Source organism: Bos indicus x Bos taurus, chromosome 1 (genome assembly GCF_003369695.1).
Source record: "Bos indicus x Bos taurus breed Angus x Brahman F1 hybrid chromosome 1, Bos_hybrid_MaternalHap_v2.0, whole genome shotgun sequence".
Lineage (NCBI taxonomy): Eukaryota > Metazoa > Chordata > Mammalia > Artiodactyla > Bovidae > Bos > Bos indicus x Bos taurus.
The window spans coordinates 45,802,522-45,824,362 of NC_040076.1; the positions used below are offsets into that span (position 1 = coordinate 45,802,522).

The 21,841-nt window shown below is 35.8% G+C and overlaps 1 protein-coding gene across 1 annotated transcript in view; it reads right to left on the bottom strand.

Moving 5' to 3' along the window:
* Positions 1 to 1,249: 1,249 nt before the first annotated feature.
* Positions 1,250 to 21,841, bottom strand: part of ZBTB11 (zinc finger and BTB domain containing 11) — a 32,932-nt gene continuing 12,340 nt past the window's right edge. The window contains exons 4-11 of the mRNA XM_027563596.1: positions 14,245 to 15,083; positions 13,861 to 14,040; positions 10,682 to 10,927; positions 9,025 to 9,169; positions 8,235 to 8,352; positions 5,653 to 5,811; positions 5,354 to 5,529; positions 1,250 to 4,764 (exon numbers count right to left, since the gene is read on the bottom strand). Coding sequence (XP_027419397.1) covers positions 4,247 to 4,764; positions 5,354 to 5,529; positions 5,653 to 5,811; positions 8,235 to 8,352; positions 9,025 to 9,169; positions 10,682 to 10,927; positions 13,861 to 14,040; positions 14,245 to 15,083 — 2,381 coding nt within the window. The 3' untranslated portion in view covers positions 1,250 to 4,246. The remainder of the gene's footprint in view (positions 4,765 to 5,353; positions 5,530 to 5,652; positions 5,812 to 8,234; positions 8,353 to 9,024; positions 9,170 to 10,681; positions 10,928 to 13,860; positions 14,041 to 14,244; positions 15,084 to 21,841) is intronic.

Genomic DNA, 21,841 nt, shown 5'->3' on the forward strand with positions numbered 1-21,841 from the left:
GGTGGCTCAGATGGCAAAGCGGAGAAGGCAATGGCACCCCACTCCAGTACTTTTGCCTAGAAAATCCCATGGACAGAGGAGCCTGGTAGGCTGCAGTCCATGGGGTCGCTAGTCGGACACGACTGAGCGACTTCACTTTCACTTTTCACTTTCATGCATTGGAGAAGGAAATGGCAACCCACTCCAGTGTTCTTGCCTGGAGAACCCCAGGGATGGGAAGCCTGGTTGGCTGCCGTCTATGGGGTCGCACAGAGTCGGGCACTACTGAAGCGACGCAGCAGCAGCAGATGGCAAAGAATCTGCCTGCAATGCAGGAGACCAGGGTTTGATCCCTGGGTTGGGAAGATTTCCCTGCAGACAGGAATGGCTACCCACTCTAGTATTTTTGGAGAATTCCACGGACAGACGCAGGCTACAGTCCACGGGTTACAAAGAGTCAGACACGATTGAATGACTGAGCACTTTCTAACTGAACTAATATTCCTATGAAAAGACAAAGATTGGCAGCCTGGACTTTTTTTTTTTTTCAAAACCACCATAGGAAATTTTCTGGTGGTCCAGTGGCTCAGCCTCCATGTTTCCACTGGAGGGAGCATACGTTCAATCCCTGGTCAGGGAGTTAAGATATTACAGGCTGCACAGCCAAAAAAGCCAATCATATACTATGTATAAGAGACATACCTTAAATATGAGGTTATGAGCAGGCTGACAGCAATAAGCATGGTAAAATGTACCACGTGAATACCACCCCCCCAAAAAATCCTGATGTAGATATTTTACTATTTTAAAAATATTCATTTGGTTGTGTCAGGTCTTGGTTGTGGCATGCAGGATCTCCTGCTGCAGTATGTGAGCTTAGTATCTGCTGCACCGGGGCTTATTTGCCCTGCAGCATATGTGATCTTACTTCCCCAAAGATGGAACCCAAGTCCCCTGAACTGTAAGGTGGACTCTTAACCCCTGGATCACCAGGAAGCCCCTGTAGCTATTTTAATTTCAAAGTAGACGTAAAGCCAGGAGCATTACCAAAGGCTCTTCATTTTACCCTTTCATAATGATACGAGGTTTAACTCACCAGGAAAACAATTCTGTATTAGACAACTAGTAACAGCTTCAAGATATATGAAGCAAAAACTGCCAGGATTATTAAAAGGAGGAGAAATAGGCAAATCTACATTCATACAGGTAGAGGTATTTTTCTAACTGATAGAACCAACAAGCAGGAAAAAAAGAATAGGGGTACAGGATATTTGAACAAAAATAATCATTTAATTGACACATATTAAAACAATGCCTCCACACTGCATAAAATTAAGTTCTCATGAAACATTTACAAAAATTGACCACTGCTTATCCATAAAAAATAACCCTCATCAAATGTTAAAGAATAAAAAATACACAATATATTTTTAATCACAGTAAAATAATTTTAGAGATCACTAACAAAAAAGATAACCCCAAAACCCTCTATGTTTAGAAGTAAAATATATGTGAAAGAATAAATTATAATGAAAATTAAAAAATATTTCAAATCAAGTAACAGTGAAGGAGTACCATATCCCAATGTGTGGAATGCTGTGAAAGCTGAGTTTAGAAGAAACTCACAGCATTAAGTATATACATTAGAAAAGATAAAAGTCAGCAGGCCTTACCTGAATGGTGGTAAACTGGAAAGAGGCAGCAAATTAAGCCCAAAGTCAAGATGGCTCAGTGGTAAAGAATCCGCCTGCCAATGCAGGAGATGTGGGTTCAGTTTCTGGGTTAGGAAGATCCCCCGGAGAAGGAAATGACAACCCACTCCAGTATTCTTGCCTGGGAAAATCCCATGGACAGAGGAGCCTCGGGGGCTATAGACCATGGGGTCACAAAGAGTCTCAGCGACTAAGCAACAACCTGTACTCTTAACATTTATAACATTCTGGAGAAATCCAATAAACAGCAGTATTCACTTCAAAACTTCAGATAACAGACTATAAAATAAGCCTGATATATTTATCCAAACAGTACATGTAAAACCCCTGTTTAGGAACCTCCATGGTTCCTTAAGGTTTAAACTGCCATTATAGGTTGAATCCTCTAATTCAGTTATGAGTGGGAAGCATCATGTACAGTTACACCACAGCTATTAAAAAAGATAAAAAGACACTGAAGGTCTAGACTAAATCCAGCAGTTAAAGTAACTGTGAAATTACGTAAAAAGCCACTGAAATTTAATAAAACAGCACTAACAAGCAGATTTAATCAGGAGATACCTGATCTGACAACAACAAATCAATGTGTGCTTTTAGAAAGGAATTATTATAAACGGTTTCTCCATGGAAATATAAAACTGAATTTTTGGAATCTTTATACTTACTTCTGCATGAAATTTATGTAATTCTCTAAACACACTTAAATTATCCAAACATGGCAGTTAATTGTACTACTTTTGATTTTGTTGTTAAGATTATGTTTAATAATAAGTCTTAATAGTATTATATGTTCCCTCAGTGGTTATTTTTTATGTGTTCAATTCCCCTCCTCTTTAAAAATGGATTAACTTAATAATAAATAACAGCAACTGACTTATGAGCTGAAAATAGTGACAAGCTTAACTTCAAAGCTTATGCTTTAAACAAGATTCAACATCTTTTATTTACATATTTATGACATACATTAATGGTCTTACCCAATTAACTAAATCTAATAACAGTGGTGACAATGGAACATAAAGACAATTCCAAATTTTAGATTGAAATACATTTTCACTAACTGAAACATACGATTAAACAAGCAGCCATTATAAAGCTGTAGACTGTTATGTCAATCCACTTAAAATTGAAAGTCAGCCACACAGCTACCGAAACAATGGGAAATGTGCAAATGCAAATATTACATATGCAGGTATAGCACATGCATGGCATCACATTTATTTTTCTTTTAAGCCACTTAAAGTAAACCGGAATAAGCATTTTAATAATATATACACATCAAGGCACATTCTTTTCTTGTGCTTTAGGAATGATTTACATGTGATTTGCTTATATCTTAATTTTACACCTTATATTAGCTTATTCTAATACTTAGAAGTTTAATTTTAACAATTATAACTTGAGTGGTAGTATCCCAGGAGAGAAATGTGATATCTCCCCATGGTTATTTTGAAAAATGAGAAAATTAGATAGCTTACAGAGGTGGGAATTTAAAAATCAAACACACAAATTAATTTTTCAGGCAACTTTTAAAAAGAATTTACTTTTAACAATTTGGTGGGCCATAATCAATTCCTTTAAGTAGTATACTATAATGAGGGTTGAACTGAAGAATTTTCAATATTCTGAAATTACTTGACAATCATATGGTATCCACAGGACTGCTGTAGATACCTATATTGCTATCCTATTTCTAAACTGCAGTTTTTTTAACAAAATTAAACAATTAAACATGATACAAAAGCTGCAAACAACCAAACCTAGTTTTAACCTTTTCCCCCACCCCCATTTATTTTCTTGTTATCAAGGAGAAACTTCCCATCAACAGAGATTATTAACAGTGTTCTTTGCTCATGGTCAATTTACTTGCCTTGAAGGTTAGCATAGTAAGGCTTAATAGGCATTTCATGCATTTGAATTGCATTTGAAAAATTAGCTATTCATTTAAGGGTTCCCCATACAGATTAAGTACACTGTGCAAACTTGATTACAACATGTAACTCATTAAGTGCTTTACAACAGAATAAAGAATCCCTGACTTTATAAAGGGATAAAATAAATAGTAAGTCAAGAATCACAGATGTGAAGCATTTAAAAAAATGTAACATACCTATGCATCCTACTAAAATGTTTTATATTAGAATTTTTAACCCATAAACAGGGCAAATGAAATCACAGAACCTCTATATTTTGAGAATAAACAAGAAAGCCAATTAGTACAGCCTTTTAAATTAAAAGTATATATAATCAAGTCAAAATGCAAATAAAACTGTACGGTTTTTAATTTAGTACAGTTCTTTTTAAACATTAATTCGTAAGAAGTATACCATGATAATCCACTGCCACCAAATAGATTTGTTTTCAATTTGTTTACAGTAAATGGACTTTTCTACAGAACCATTAGCTAGACAAATCGTTGTATGTTAAAACACCACCAAATAGCCCAGAGCCTGTACATACAAACTCCAGGCAGATAGTCATACAGTATTGTAAACAAATGTTCTGTGAGTTCAATATACATGAGATGTCGCTTCTTTTTATCTCTATTACTACATTCATTCTGTTTCTGAAATATGTGCCACCTCTACTTCAACAGTTTGAATAGCTTCTGCGACTTCAGAGAGCTTCTGTCCTTGCTGCTGTGCCAACACATAATTAACCACTTGCATAATACTTTGGTCAGAGAGTGTAGATACTGACGGACATTCTTCAGTCGCTGCAACAGCTTCAAGAGCTTCCATAGTTTCTCCCGTCACTACCACAGTTTCAAGTTCTTGAGGACCATTGTTTTCTTGTTCCTGCATATCTGCTGTTAAGATGCTAACAGCATGCTCCACTTGAGTTCCCTGGTTATGAAACTGAAGGGTATCTTTTTCCAGCATGATCTTGCAAGGCACATAATCTCTGTGGAATTTAGTCATATGTTTACGGAGTGTTCTAGCATCTATGTAGGCTTCACTACACACAGGACAGACATAAGGCCGTTCACCTGTATGTGTTCTGACATGGCGTTTCAGAGATCGGGCATCAGCCCAAGCAACTCCACATGTTAAGCACTCAAATGGCTTAACTCCTAGTAAAAGGAAAAAAAAAAAAAAAAGGAAAAGAGAGGTGGGTGTGTGTGTGTGTGTGTGGCAAGGTCCAAGTACCAAAATTTATTACAGCTGCCTGATAAATAATGCTTTAAAGTACAGTAGCCCATAAACGTTACTATCTTGACTATGGCCATCTTTTAGTTAGGGCCAAATGGTTTCCCTTAGAATAAAGCAGATTCTGGATATAACCTCTCTAAAGATGTTCCTATGGATAGAAGTTACTCTGAGACAATTTTGAGTTTCTGTGAAAGTCCCTTTACACCTTCCCAGCAATCCTATAATCCTAGGATAAAAAAACAGAAGCTCAAGTAATCCATTCCAGAATAAAAATATTAATACAGAATATTAAGCTCACTAAGAAAGGAATCTACCTATCTACACAACAATTAGGTAGTCAGATTCACAATCACTGCTATTATTTGAATACACCTTCCATAATATGGGATTAATCTCTCATTAAGGAAGATAAGATAACAGACAAGAGGAATGGAAAATGAAGAACCACTACTGGACTGGTCTGTATTCTATTTAAAGGTCTATCTATTAACCTCCATGAAGTGCAGTTACCTCCATGGTTGTTCATGTGTCTTCTATACTCTCTCAGCTGAGTGAATTTTCTTCCACATTGTTCACACACCCGTTCCAGGTTCTGCTTTGCTCGTCCTTTTTTTCCATGGGTAGCTTTCTTTACATGCCTTCTGAACAATGCTTTTTCGTAAAATTCTTTGCCACATATATTACATCTAAAATAGACGAAAAACTCAAATTACCTTTTCCTAAACACCAAAACCATACTAATGGACTAACAATTAATCCAAGTACATACATATCTCAATTAAGCTCAGATTCACCCCAGATTTACCCACCTGTACGGCTCAGTGACAGAATGAGATTTCACATGGGAATACCAGTCTTTCTTCCAACTATAGCACTTATCACAAAATTGGCACTGGAATGGCTTCACACCAAGATGTTTGTTCATGTGCTGGCGAAGGTCTCTAGCTTCAAAGAAACTTTTCTCACATCTGCAATAACAAAGTCCATTCACCCAAATGGATCATCTTATTCTTTTAAAAGAAGTTTCCAAGAACTCAGTATATTCCTGGGTTTCTAGAACTCTACAAGATGATCCCAATTTAAAACAAAACAAAACAAAACCTTAGTATTGCAATCTTGCATCAAGGCTGGAGTGTGTTAAGTTCCTTCAGTTCCAGAGTACTAGAAACATTTTAGAAAGAATCCTGCAAAGCTCCCAAAGGTTATCATAAAGGTGATTATCTTCTATCTTCTCCTCAACTCCTTGGGATGTGCCCTTTTTACATCCCTTTTCACCCTCTCCCATTCTGTCCATCTGCTGGGGGTAGGATTTACTCCTGCCCATAAGGATGGAGCAACTGACTTAGGTGTAGGTCAATCAGAGCACAGCATTCTCTCAGCCACTGTGATTGATCCACACAAGACCAAATGCCTTAGCCAGATTCAATAGGAGTGACCTCAGGGCTTTTACAGGAACATGAGAAATGCAGCTTGACAATTTGGGAGTTGAGGGGATGTGAGGCTGAAACCATTGCCACTGTCTTATCCACATTGAGTCTCACAGACATCAAGTGCTAATGAATCTGAAATCAATTTACATTAAACCATTCAGACTCCTAGTTCATTCAAGCCAGTTTAAACTGGGTTTTCTTACATTTGCAGCTATAAAGGTATGCATAATAAACTACTTTTCTTTTAAAATAAGACTGAGTAAGGGGACTCCCTGCGGTCCAGTGTTAAGACCTCCCCTTCAAATGCAGGGGGTTGTGGGTTTGATTCCTGGTCAGGGAGCTAAGATCCCACATGCCTCATGGCCAAAAAACCAAAATATAAAACAGAAGCAATACTGAAACAAATTCAAAAAAGGCTTTAAAAATGGTACACATCAAAAAATCTGTAAAAAATAAAAATAAGACTGATCAGAGTGACATCAGCAAATATGGGCAGAGTTGGTAACTCCAAAAGCCCAACCTTCCACAAAATCAGTAGACAAAGTGGCAAAAACAGTCAGAATCAATTTTACTAGTGCTCTGGAAACTGATTAAAAGTTTACAGCAACCAGGTAATTATTTAATTAAGAAAAAAATTGTTGAATCCTGGTAAAAGAGCTTTGTGGCATTTCAACTCACCCTGACCCCATCCCCTGGCTCCTCAGCTCAGTAGACAGAATTCATTCTCTCTATGGGTTCACAGTATTAGAGGGACTTAAACCGAACTGTAGTTGTTTTGAACTACCTGGTACCTCTCAAAGTGCTTGCTTTTATGTAGCCAAATTCCCCCAGGGCTGAGGACTTGGGAGTGGTGGGAAGAGTAGACAGGAGGGATTGGTTGGAAACATTTAAAGGTAAAGGTATTAGCCACAGCTGCTGGGGCAAGGAATGGCAGTTGGGAGGAAAGGCTGGAGAATGAGATACTTCAGGAAATAAGACCTTTGAAAAACTCTCACATATTCCCAGGCAAATTATTTGCCCAGGGCTGGCACATGCTCGGAAAAGAGCTGAAAATGCTCCATGCTCTCACTGATAGCTGACTCTGCACAAACAGAAAGAGAAGACCATGGCAGGATTGTAAACTGCCTGGCTGAGTGTTAAAGGCATTCTGGATCAGTGGTGATGCTTGCACAACACTGAATGTACCGAGAGCCACTGAACTGAACACTTTAACATGATAAATGCTATGTTATATGAACTTTATAAAAGGGATCTCAGGAGGTTCTGGGAAAAGAGGGAGAGGAAAGGAGTCTGAAGAAAAAGAGAAATGAGCAACAAGTCCAGTACTTCAGAAGAATTGCCTATTAAGAATCTCTGCCTGGCACCAAGGGACCGTTCATTCCTATAGTCCCTACCCCTAGGCCGCACATTTGAAGAATTTCTTTAAGGCATTTAAAATGAATGATTCATATGGTATGAGATTTATAATGCAAATAAAACTGCTAAATAAATAGGAACACCTAGACAAAGGCAAACTGATTAAAATCAAGAGTAAACAAATAGTATTTTTTTTTAAAGTAAAATAATAGTTTACTATTAGATTCAACTATTTTCTTTTTTCAGTTTTACTGAGGTGTAACTGACAAAACTGTAAGGTATTTAATGTGTAAAACATGATGATTCAATATGTATGTATACACACACACATGCACATTGTGAAAGGATTCCTATCGTTAATTAACACATCCATCACCTCAGATATGTATGTGTGTATGTTTATATAATTACATATGAATATTCAAGTTCCATTTCCTTAGCAGAGTTCAATTACAGTTGAACTTTGAAAGAGACACATTATCAAGTGATACTGTATCAAACTATATCTAATCAACTTCAGCCACCTCAAATATTTTCCTTTGAAACAACTTTCAAATGAACTAAGAACATCAATTAATTGAATGGTTCACATACTAAATACTTACTGAGTACAATGATAGCCTCGAACCTCAGGCTTTGGTTGGTGTTTCTTTAGGTGCTTGCTAAGCCCAGAGCCTCTATGAAAAGACTTTCCACAAACTGAGCAAAGGTACTTGGACTCTCCTATAAGAATTAAAAAGCATGTCACAAATCCAGTGATCGGGTGCTCTTCTAACAATGCTTTATGTCATACTTCAGAAGCTACTTTATCAAGTGAACACAGAAGCTATGACTTTTGGCACCCACCTTCTAAGAATAACAAACTATGTCAAATATCCTATTTCCTCTCAGTATAGTACTAGTGAGGCCACTACTGCCCAAAGAATTTGGGAGGTTTGCATGGTCATCTGGATTATAACAGTGTAGAGTTGTATACAAGTTCTACAGCAGATTATCTACCCTTCATCAGCCACTTCTACGTAACTGCTTTAAACATGTGCAAATTAGTATATGTGGACTAAAAATTCTAATAAAATTATAAACCACATACTTGTTGACAGCTACATCTGCTTATTGCTTAACTTTTTTAAAAATTAATTTCTTTTAATTGGAAGATAATTACTTTATAATATTGTGGTGGATTTAGCCATACATTGACATGAAGCAGACATGTGCACTAATTAAAAAACTTTTATACAAATAAGATAGCTCTAAAACTAGATGTAAGAACAATTTTTAAGCTTTACTCTCATTAATTAAAAAAACTGCACATATACAGTCTTATAGCATAATCAATACACTAGGTAAGCTAACAGTATATAACATGTAACTATGTCAATGTAAATTTCTCATTACCTGTGTGAATACTCATATGTTCTTGAAGACTCCTTTTGGTAACAAATGACTTCACACATAGTTCACACTGGAACTGCTTCTGTGATTGATGGAGACTCTGGTGTAATTTTAGACCGTGTTTGTAGATGAAAGTCTTTCCACAGACCTAAAGCAGCATGGGTATTTAAACAAGTAAAACAGAAAAAGAGTTAAGGGCTGTTTCTGAAGAATGAAGACAGAGAAGCTAGTATGCTATTTTAAATTAAAACCTTAAATTATAAACAAAATGACAACGTTTAAGTTGAAACAAGGGCCTAAGATTTTAAGCTCGTTGATTATCTCCTCATTCCGTACATAACAAATATTTCTATTTTTCTTACAACCATGTAATCTGTGGAAGAACTTAAAACAGTACCAAAAAACCCTCACACTGTCTTTTCTGAAACTGGTAAACAATATACATTAAAAGAGACATGGAAGCTTAGTCAAGAACAATATACTCATTCACATCTATACCAACTAAAACAGTGCTTCTCAAACTCTCTGATGAGGTACCAGTTTTTTTTCCTTTCCTCAATCTATTAGGGATTTTTGTTAAACACAATAGAGATGTCAAACAGCGTCAAATTGCCATTACAGTTTCTACATGCTTACTCTCCATTTTTTTTACTTATCTTCCATGGCCCACGCATCTTGAGTAGGGCTACAGTTGAAGACCAGAGGTCCAATTAACACTTAATTTTTAAATATATGAATACAATGATGCTTAGGACTTGGCTTCAAAATAACTGAAGGGAAGGGGTAGGAAGGGAGTGAGTGACAGTACATATAAAACACAACTAAGCATAGATAACCAACAAGGACCTACTACACAGCACAGGGAACTACACTCAGTATCTTCTAATAACCTATAATAGAAAACAATCTAAAAAAGAATGAATAAATAGCTAAATAACTTTGCTGTATATCTAAAACACAAAATTATAAATCAACTGTATTTCAATAAAATTTTTTTAATTTAAAAAACTCACAAATGACCATGTGTTGATAACTACTAAAGCTGGATAAAGGGTACATAAGGGTTTATTCTATTCTTTGACATTCTTTTTTCACATAATACAATGCTTAAAAAAACAAGAGAGAAAAACATTAAAAATGTTACTGGTTCCAAAACTATCAATAAAAATAGTGGGTCATCCTTATATGCAAAGCTACAGGTGCTGCTAGAAATTTTTCACTGTTTCAAATAGCCCAAATCTGGCTTATCACAGGATTCTGAACCAGCAATCAGATTTTGACATTTAGTCTCCAGCTCTGGAGAAGGACACAGACTTTAGGCAGAATTTCTGCTAAGATTTAAGTCACAGGTTCCTTACCAAGCCAGGCTGGCCCTGCCGAACATGAAGGTATGATTTAGAAGCTGGTTATTCTCACCAGTACCACTCTGAATTCCATCAAGTCTCCTGAACACTCTAAACAGATTTATTTCAAACTACAACTTCAGACAACAAATTAAAGAGCAAAAATGGGAATCATCCTTGACCTAGGCAACAAACTGAAAAAGTTATGGACTTTATGGGATATTTTACTAAAGTGATGTGGCTCCAGATTCAACCAGTCTTACTGTCAGTTATATTCCAGTCTTCTTTAAATAACAAAATAAATATAATGACTTTACCTGGCATGCATGTGGTTTTACACCTGTGTGCTTTAACATATGTATTCGAAGAGAATATAATTTAGGCAATGTCCTTCCACATATGGAACATATAAATTCTCGTTTGGTTCTGCCCTTCTCAGACGATGACCCTGATGCCTCATTCGATGCGGAACTGGAAGAGGACGAAGTAGGTGCATCTTTCCTGGTATGTCGAATAAGGTGGGCTCGCAAGGAGGCACTGTACTGAAACTGTTTCTTACACAACTAAAAGAAAAAGTAAGTTCTGCCTCAATGTATTTTCATTACAAATATTAAGTGAAATGCAACTCATATTTCAACTTGCCATTTGTCTGTTACAATTACATAAACACATACACTCTATAAAAGACACAGTGTACCAGGTACCAGATTATACAGATAAAAGGGACAGACCCAGTCTCTACTCTGCAGGGGTTTATAATCTAACCACAGAAAAAGGATTTACATGTAAACAGGTGAAATATTTAAGAAGGGGGAGTAATCAGAGTAAAGAAAAGCCTCAGCACTGAGGCTGGGCCTTGAAGGAATAGTAAGACAGACAAAAGGAAGCACACTATCATTACACGAATACTAACAGTTGTTAGGTGGAGCAACACAGGGGCTTGAAAAAGTGGGAGGATAAAACTGTGATAGTCCTTGGGACTTGTTTGCTTTTAATTTTTACATTGTGTTTGTTTTTTATGTTTCATTTATTTGGCTGAGCTGTCTTAGCTGTGACAGACAGGATTTTTGGTCTTTGCTGCGGCATGTGAGATCTAGTTCCCCCACCAGGGGTTGCACCCGGCCCCGTGCACTGGGCGTGCGGAGTCTTCGCCACTGGACAGCAAGGAAGGTCCAGTCCTTGAGCTTTATCCTGTACTTGCTAAGTACTGCTGAAAGCCTCTGCTCTTTATTTTAAAATCAAAGTTATACACAGTCATGATCCATAAGACTTTTTTTAAAATAAATAAAACTGGCCTGTTGGTCCACTACTTCTACTTTTTTGACACTTTCTTAATGATCATCTCTGCAATTCTGAGTAATATGAATAATAGGAGGTGAGTATCTCCACCTTTCACTCTCTACACACACAGTTCCTTTCATTACCATACTTGCTCAAGACAGCTTTATCATCATTTTGGTGAGATCAATTTCAGTGCTTACATTATTTGATGACGCACATGTTATTACAGCTGGACAATATAGTACAGTATGATTTTCTTCCCTTTCCTTTTGCTTTCCCTTTTACTTCTCTTCATATTTAGTGCTAATTTGTTGTCAAACATTCCCTCAATTGTTGGCTGAGAGAAGGTTTAAACACATCACCTTGTGGGATATCTCCGTCAAAGCACTATGCTGTGTTCCAAACTGGGGCAACTGTTTCACAGATTGGACCCCATGTTTTCCATTTCTCATGTTTTGATCATTTTGGCGGAATACCTCTACCAACAGCTTCCCGAGAAAAGGAATTTAGGGGGTAAAACTCTGCAGACCTTGCAAGTCTTGAAACTGTTCTTACTGTACCATCGCAAATATAGTCTGACTATTGACTTCAAGTTAGAAATCATTTCCTTTTATAATATTAAAAATACTGTGCCTTTATCTTCTAGCTTCCACTGTTGCTGCTGAAATGTCTGAAACTATTCTAACCCTTTTCCTTTCTCTCTTCCAATTTGTAAGATTGTCTTTGTCTCCTGATTCAGAAATTTCATAATGCATTTGGTAAAGAATTATTTTAAACCATGATTCTGAACATGTGACATGCCCTTTTAACAAGGAAACGTCTATGTTCAAGTTCTAAAATGTTTTTTTCATTGCATTAATGATTTCTTTCTCTTCATGCTGTTTAGAATTACTTGGACATTAGAATACAACTAGACCAATCCTCAGTTTCTTTCACTCCCATTCTTACCTTGTGTTTTCTTTATCTTCTGAGTGATTTAGTCAATTATGTTTCCTAACTTTTCAGAGACTTTTTTATATGTTATACATTTTATTCCTAAAAAACTATTCTGTTTTCTTAAAGTTTCCTTTTAAAAACATAGTACATGATTATTGTTTCACTGACATAATCTTTTCCTTTATCTCTAATATAAATCATACTTGTGGTTTGGGTTTTATGTGCATTTTTTTTTTTTTTTTTTAGTTTTCTTCTAACTGCATAGTCTTGAATTCCTCAAAGTTGTTTTTCACTTGAAATATTTGTCATGAATCTGTATACCTGATGTTTATTCACATTTCAGAGTAAGATATTTAAAAACTGGCTGGAACTTGTGTGTAAGTAGGGAAGTAAAATGGTCAACCCCTGGCTTTAGTGAGTGGTATCTTTAGGTCTTTTTTTTTACTGGGCTTCAGATTTCTCATCTCTAAGAAATCTTTCTATTTTAAGGTTAAGGGTTTGGCTGTTAACATTCCAGGACTTGAGTAGAGAAAGAGCACTTTCAATATTCAGTATAGAAGCTTCTACTTTCCCTTGTTGGGTATACCACACTGATACATTCACCCTCATTATCCACAGTGTTCTCTAGAGCAGTGGTTTTCTTTTTTAGAGAGTAGAAGATGGATCTTTGACTGAAGGCACGGTGGTAGTGATTCACTTGCTCTTTCTAACCATCAGCCTTACCTCTACTTTCAAGGTCACTAGTACCATTAATTCCTGAGCCTCCTGGTAGTTCTGTAATACAATTTGGATTGATTCTTAGCTTTCCATGCTGAAAGCCTGGGAATGAGCCCTTTCAAATCTAATGAATCAGCGACTCCATCTAGGGACTTCCATGGCAGTCCAGTGGTTAAGACCCCACACTTCCATTGAAGGGAGCATAGGTCTGATCCCTGGTCGGGGAACTAGGATTCCAGTGCTATGTGGTACAGTCAAAAAAAAAAAAGACTACATTTATGTATCCGAGGCCAGAATTTAGTTGCTATGGTCTCCTGTTCTTTTTGCCTCTCTATGAACTTTCTAAAAAGATCATTTTACTGTCATCTTTCTACAGTAGAAGCAGAAGTAAGTCACTGAACATTTTTTGACAAGAACATGACATGTATGAATCAGCAGATAACTATGATAGCAATATAAGGGAGAAGGAGAATACAAATGGTAGCATAATAACAAAGCAGTAAACTAGATTCTATTTATAAAGAAGTTAGAGCCATTTATAATTAGCTTTCCAGATACTTACTGGACACTTGTAATCTCTAGCTCTTTCATGTTTCAGTATGTGCTTTATAAGGGCATATCGTCTCTGAAAAAACATTCCACATTCCCCACATTTATGGGATGCTTCTTCTTCTGTATTCTCTTTAGCATCCCTTTTCGGCTGTTTCATCTTTTTTCCTCTTTGAACTAATTTCTGAGCCACCTGATTAAAGAACAGAAAACACAATCCAAATTTAACTATCTCAAATTCACATTACCTTATTAATAACATTGGTATTTAAAACATTAAATTGCTTTCCTGCACCCATTCCCCTCCCCCTCAAAATATTTTTCACCATAAGTTTATCAATAGAATGCTTTCAACTTAAAGCTAAAACTACAAAGGTGAACTCTTTCTTCTTCATACCTGTTGAACTGCTGACTTGGGAATAGCTTTCCGTTTCTGCAGCTTCTTCTCCATTCCTTTGTGTAGTCGGATATATCCCCCTTCATTAACAGAACGCTGCCGAAGTCTGCTTCTATAAGTATCATCATCGGGGCTCTGGTCCATCAGTGCTGTCGGTTCAGCTAGATTTTCCTCATCTTTCGAGGACGGGTCAAGGTCCTGCCTATGCTCTGAAATGTCTTCAGCACAGATATCCTCAGCTGCTGTATCATTTCCCGTATCAGTGTTTCCTGGAGAGCTACTGATTACATTCTCTTGTGAAGGCTTAGGATGAGTACTAGAAACTGTGCTATCTTCTCTGCTGTTTAAAGTTTCCAGTTCTGTCTGGTTGTTTTTTGTTACTAAATCAACAGACTCCATTTCAGGATGGGAATCAGTTACACAGCCCACAGGTGACGCGGTGGCTTCAGCCTGTGAAGAAACCTGGGGCTCAGGTTGTTGTCCCAGCTCTCCATTCTGCTCTGGCAATTCTCCATTCATCAGTAGTACGATCTCACAATCCCCAAGTTCAGTGGATAAAGTTGTTGTGGTTCCCGTGTTGTTAGCCACGGGAGGTGCTGTACCTCCACTTTGTTCTTGTAAGTCCTGTGTAGATGCAACTGTTTGTACTTCACCCTTCTTATACACAGTTAGCTGCTTCTCTTCCATTAGTTTATGCACACTTTCACAGATTTCTAAAACTTCTGACATAAAAAGATGACGAGCCAAGATGGCTACATCAGCCATGCTACAGAAGTCAAAACTTAGCACAGAAGTATAGGCAAATTCCAGTAAAGGAAGGAAACTAGCCTTACAAAAACCTATGCGAAACAAGGAAGATGAAAGACAAAAAAGTCAAATCACCACTAAAACACCTTGTAAAAACAACTATTGTATCATTATGACAATATAAAATACAATATAAAGGCAAATATAACCATTTATTCTGCAATTAAAACACTCTGGAATTGTTTTGAGCTCTGGCTGCTTATTAAGCCTTGACTAACTCACTTCCATGAGTCGTGTCTCTCAATACCTAAAATAGAAAATAATATCACACTTACTACCTCAAAGAGTTGTTGTAAGGCAGTCATTTTCAAACTGTACTCCTTAGAACCCCGGGGGTTCCTCAAATTTCCCTCAAGAAACAGCTGCTGGAGAATGGAGGGTACAAAAAGAGAGGGAGGCAGGTGAGAAGGCAGGGTCCAACCAACCCGTCCCCTAACCTCACTGCAGTAAACACAGCTGTGCATTTCAAAACAGAAGCTCATATAAAAATTTGATTGTGAACAAAGTATTCTATCACTAAAAATTTTAAAACAAGGTCTATAGCAGAGGGTCAGGAAAGTTTTTCTGTCAAGAATCAGATAATAAATACTGCAGGCAATAAGGCATCTGTTTCAACTACTTAATTCTGCCACTGTAGCTGGAAAGAGAAACCAAGTATTGTAACATGTATGTAAAGGAGTGTGGCTATGTCACAATATAACTTTATGGAGGAAAAAAAGGGAGGACTGCCCTTCGGGCTATGGTTTGCTCATCTTTGGTCTAAGGAATAAGACAAATTACTACACACCAGGCATTAGGTTCCCATTTTATGTGAGAAAATAAGATCAGTTCCATTCTAAGTTCTCAGTACTTCACATTCAAAAACCATTGTTAATATTCCCATGATTCAGAAATTAGAAGATTACATGGTCGTAAGTCCAATTCCATCTCCATAACCAGACCGAATTAACAATTTGTACAGCTTTTTAAGAGTCTCTTTATACAGCCCAATAAATACTCTTCTGTCTCCTTCTTACAACAGGTATTGTATTACACACACTTTACTGTGCCTTGCTTTTCTCATATGTAATAATTTATCTTAAGAGATCTTTTATTAAAAATGACAGAGGGCCAAAGCAAAGTTTAAAGCAAAGCAAAGTTTAAAAACTCATGTTTGCAGTATTTTTCAGTGTTGACTGAAGATACATAAAATCTGGTCCTTTTACATAGGCAAATAAGGGATAAACAAGTAACAGGCATACAAGGAAGCCTTAACCTATGAGATGTACTAGGAGTCCGGTTGAAAACTGGGGAGACTACACATCAACATGACTAACATCACTAATTCAGTCATTCCTAGGAAAGCTGATAATTAAGTTGCCTGAAGCCATATTAATACTGCTACAAATTATGAAATTAAGTTAATAAGCTTGAGGTAAGAAAGAGTATTTCTTAAAAAAAAAATGCACTTTGGTCTTTTACCTAGTACCTTTTTAATTTCTAAGTTGAAGTCAATCCAGAAGCATGGAAGAATACTGTTAAAATGATCATATTACCAAAAGAAATCTACAGATTAAATGCAATCCCTATTAAATTACTCATGACATTTTTCACAGTAGTAGAACAAATAAACCTACAATTTATAGGGAACCATAGAAGATCCAGAGTTGCCAAAGCAATCCTGAGTAAAAAAAACAAAGCAGGAGGGAGGCTTTAGACAATAAATACAATGCTACAGTAATTAAAATAGTTTGGTACTCACACAGAAACAAACATATGGATCAATGGAACAGAACAGAGAGCCCAAAATAAACCCAAAAACCTAGAGTTGATTAACCTTCAACAAAGGATCCAAGAATATGCAATAGGAAGAAGTCTCTTCAACAAAGGGTGTTGGGCATGTTGGAAAGCTACACGTAAATCAATGAAATCTGAATGCTCCTTCACATGATACACAAAAATAAACTCAAAATAGCTTAAAGACTTAAATATAAGACATGACACCATAAAAATCCTAAAAGAGACCATTGGCAAAACATTTCTTGACATAAATCATACCAACGTCTTCTTAGGTCAATCTCTCCAGGCAATAGACATAAAAGCAAAAATAAACAAATGGGACCTAATCAAACTTACAAACTTTGCACAGCAAAGGAAACCACAAACAAAAAGGAAAGGTAATCTATGGAATGGGAGAAAATATTAGCAAACGATGTGACCAACAACAGTTTAATCTTCAAAAAACACACAGCTCATACAACTTAACAGCATCAAGAAAACAAACAACCCAATCAAAAAATGGACAGAAGAACTAAATAAGACATTTCTCCAAAGAAGACACATAGATGGCCAATAGGCAGAAGAAAAGACAGTCAACACTGCCACTGTGGAAAACAATATGGAGGGTCCCCCCAAAATTAATAACACAGTTGTCACATGATCCATCAATCTCACTCCTGGGCATATCTCCAGACAAAACTATAATTCAAAAAGATACATGCACCTCTATATTCACAGCAGCATTATTTACAATAGCTAAGACATGGAAACAATCTAACTGTCCACTGACAGACTAATGGATAAAGAAGATGTGGTACACTCAGCCATTAATTGCAGCAACATGGATGGACCTAGCAATTATCATACCAAGTGAAATCAGAGAGATAAAGACAAATACTATATGGTATCACTTATACCTGGAATCTAAAATATGACACAAATGAACTTACCTACAAAACACAAATAGACACACAGAGAACAGACTTGTTGCCAATGGTAAGGGTAGTGGAGGAGGACCAGGGTGGGAGTTTGGGGTTAGCATATGAAAGCTATTATATAATAGGATGGGTAACAGCAAGGTCCTACTGTATAGCACAAGAAACTCACTATGCAGTGATAAACCATGAAGAAAAAGAATATTTTAAAAATATATATATAAAACAGAATCACTTTGCTGTACAGCAGAAATTAACACAACATTGTAATCAACCATACTTCAATTTAAAAAATTTGGTTCATAGGTAAGAAGGATTACTGGGCTTTTGTTTACTGAAGTACAGCAGACATACAGTATTACATGTTTCAGGGGTACAACAGTGTCCCACAATTTTTAAAGGTTATACTCCCACTTGTAGTTATTCCTTGTACTGTATAATATATCTTTGGAGTCAAGTATTCTTTAAGAGCAGTGCTGAGCAAACACCATTGATTGCTACTGACTAGACTCTCTGTAAAAATTAACTTACAGAAAAGTAATAGCAAGTGCAAATGAATTGTAAAAGAATAAGAAGTTATTTCTGTCAGGGTTGGAAAGGTAACTCCAAAACTTTATTGGTTTATTTCTCTATAGAGTATTAACCAATTTTTCATCCATCAGCAAATTCATTTTGAGCAAAGTCATTTCTCTGGTTGAAAGACAATATATACAATTCTTAGGAATTCTATACGAAGCAGTTTTAACATCGTACTGGTTTCTGCAATTAATTATATAAGACCTTGGACTATAGTATTTGCATAAGTTAAGTTTTTAACATTTAAAAATTATGTTTTGGCCAAAGGGTAAAGAAAGTTTTCCTGTAAACAGTGAGATAAGCAAATATTTTAGGTTCTGTGGACCACTGGTTTTTCTAGCAACTATTCAATTCCACCTTTGTAAATTCAAAAGCAGCCACAGACAATAAGCAAATGAATAGGTGTGGTTGTCTCAATAAAACTTTATTCACAAAAGTGGTCAGTGGGCCAAGATTTGGCATACAAGTTGTAGTTTGCCAGCTTCTTTTTCTTTTAAAGCCAGTAAAACTTTAGTAAAAAAAAAAAATTTTGAAATGAGAGAAAATGCACAAGGAATGAAAGAGAGATCTATAGTCACTGGAAGCATTTATAAAAGGATATAAAAAAATTCTACGCTGGGGCAGAGCTTCCTTGCCTGATAGCTGGCATCTCTTACAAACATCCTACACTAATAAATCTATTTCTTGCCTATCACTTTGCCTCTTGCTGAATTTCTTCTGCACTAAAAAATTGTTTTTTGTGCCAGAATTCCTTGGGAGTCCAGCGGTTGGGACTCTGAGCTTTCACTGTGGAGGGCCTGAGTTTTATCCCTGGTCCCAGAACTAAGATCCTGCAGGCTGCACAGCATGGCCAAAGTAAAAAAAATTGTGCCAATAAATCTGAAAATTTAGATGAAAGAGACATATTACAGCAAATACACAACCTTCTATAAATTACTCAAGATGAAACAGAAAATCTATAGAATAATTTCGTAACTATTAAATGTGTCAAAATTAGTAGCTAGAAATCTTGCCCCAAAGTCTACTACAGGCCAGTTAATTTTAGCCATCATTCTACCAAATATTGAAGAGATAAATCTAATTTCATAGTAACTACTTCAGTGAATGTAAAAATTGGAAGGAACACACAATTTGTAAGATTAAGCTGACACGACAAACTGTGAAAAAGAAAAATTACTCCTAAGTACAGATGCAAACAGTCTAACGTTAGTACTCTAAACCAGTTTGTACAAACCATTCTAAGCAGTTTGTACAAAATATGGTATGTTGTGACTAAAGTGGATTTATTTCAGGAATGAAAAACTGGGTTAACATTAGTAAACCCATGTAAAATTTCCCACATTAACAGAATGAAAAAGATGGTCTCAACAGACACAGAAAAAGTACAGTGGTAAGTCCACATTCATTTCAAAGGGAATTTCGTTAATGTTAAAGAGGGTAAAGGATTATCTATTTAAAACATTTACCAAACAATATATTTCACAGTAAAAAAACAAAAACACCTTTTCTTTAGAATGGGAATAAGTGAACTCTTTATCACTACCTCTATTCAACTGCTATTTTTTTTTTTTGAGGTTCTAAATGGCACTGTAAAGTAACAGGAAAAAGTTAAAAATATAAGGACTGGAAGGATAGAAACAAAACCATTACTATTAGCACATAATATATTTGTTTTATATGGAAAATCTCAAAGAATCTACAGGTAGATGTCTGAATGACTAAGGTAATTAAGCAGTACTACTGTATTTAATAATCAACAATTAATAAAAATAAATCAGAGATTATATAATTTTAAAAAATTATAATAGTATCAAAAAGTATAAACTACCTTAAAATAATCTAACAAAAGATGTGCAAGGGAGTTCTCTGGTGGTCCAGTGGCTGAGACTCCATGCCCTCAATGCAGGGGGCATGGGTTCGATACCATGGGTCAGGAAACTAGACCCCACATGTTCCAACTAAGTGTTCACATGACATAACTAACAGTCCCACAGGCCACAGCTAAGACCCAGAATAGCCAAATAAAGAAACAATTTTTTTTTAATGTGCAAGACTTTTATGGAAAAATATAAAACTTTATTAATTCAATATAATCCCTATCAAAATACATTTTTCTTCCTTTTGTGGAAGTAGATAGCCTGCTTTAAGTTTATGTGAAAGAGCAAAGGGCTATGAATAAGACTCACCAGAATAACAAAGGTGAAGATTTCCATTATTATTATAAAGATAAGGTAGACCAAGCAATAATAGGGGGGGAAGAGACAACCAACAGACTACAAAAAAATGTAGAATCAGTACCAAGCATGTGAACATTTGTTTTTTAAGAGAATTTGCATGGTGGATGGGTAGGAAGAGGAAGTTTTCAATAAATTCTGAGACAAGTTATCAAAATGGAAAAAAATGAAATCAAATATTTATCTCACACCATTAAAAAAATTCCAAACAGATTAAAAGTTAAATATGAATGAGAAACTATAAGACAATACATGAAAGTACCTTTATGACTGAGTAGGGAAGAAATTTTTGAAAGCATAAACAATGAATTCAACAATATTAAAGTAGGTAACAAGAAAACAGATGTACATTTTATCATTTTTAAATATTTACATATAATTAGTCTATTTAAAAATCAAAGATTTTAATAATGTCTGCTTCACTTGCTATTGCTATTTGCTGAACAAAATATAAAAATAAGCATATGGAATGAAGAATAACCGAGGTATTTTCCTGAAATAATAATAGGATGCTGTGCTGCAGTTATCTGGGAAGCAGAGATTTCATTTGCTATAAGCTGCTGAGAAACAAAAGAGCAGCATTCTTCTTTCTGCTTCAGATGCAAGGAAGATAAGGAAAAAATTTCAAAGCTAATATATCAAGACTACACTTGTGATAAGTTTTATTATTCAGATGGCCCAGAATAAGATGTATTTTCTCCTCTGAATCACCAAAGTAAATATCAAATCTAGAATGTAATGCTCCTCTATGCTTCATAAAAGCTCTTGTTCATCACTGTATCCCTAGAGCCTGGCCAGTTCCCTGCACAAAGTGGATACCTGAGAAATCTTTTTTAGTAATTAAACATACAGCTACTATTAAGAAAAAATATATGAATTTAACTCGCCAGAGTAAGATAGAAAAGGTTCAGTGGCTAACTAGGTGAATATTATATACCCGAATAAAGTCACTTTTTTGCTTTAGAAAGGGGAAATGACAGTTCACCCAGTGGCGTCACTTATTTAAGAGTTATAGCAAAGTAACAGTATAAGAAAATGTATAAATAAGGTTACCTATTTTAATGCTTCCTAAATTTTCATTTGTTGACTCCTAAGCCAATATATAAATTCTAGTGAGGCCAAAGGAAAGTCAAATTACTCATTTACAATAATAATGATAATTAAAAAAAAAAAAGACACCTAGAATTCTGAGTATTCTATACTGACGTTATTATCAAATCTACATGAATGATGATTATTAACCTTAAAAAATGAAAAACAATAGACATATAGAAGTGTTTTATATGT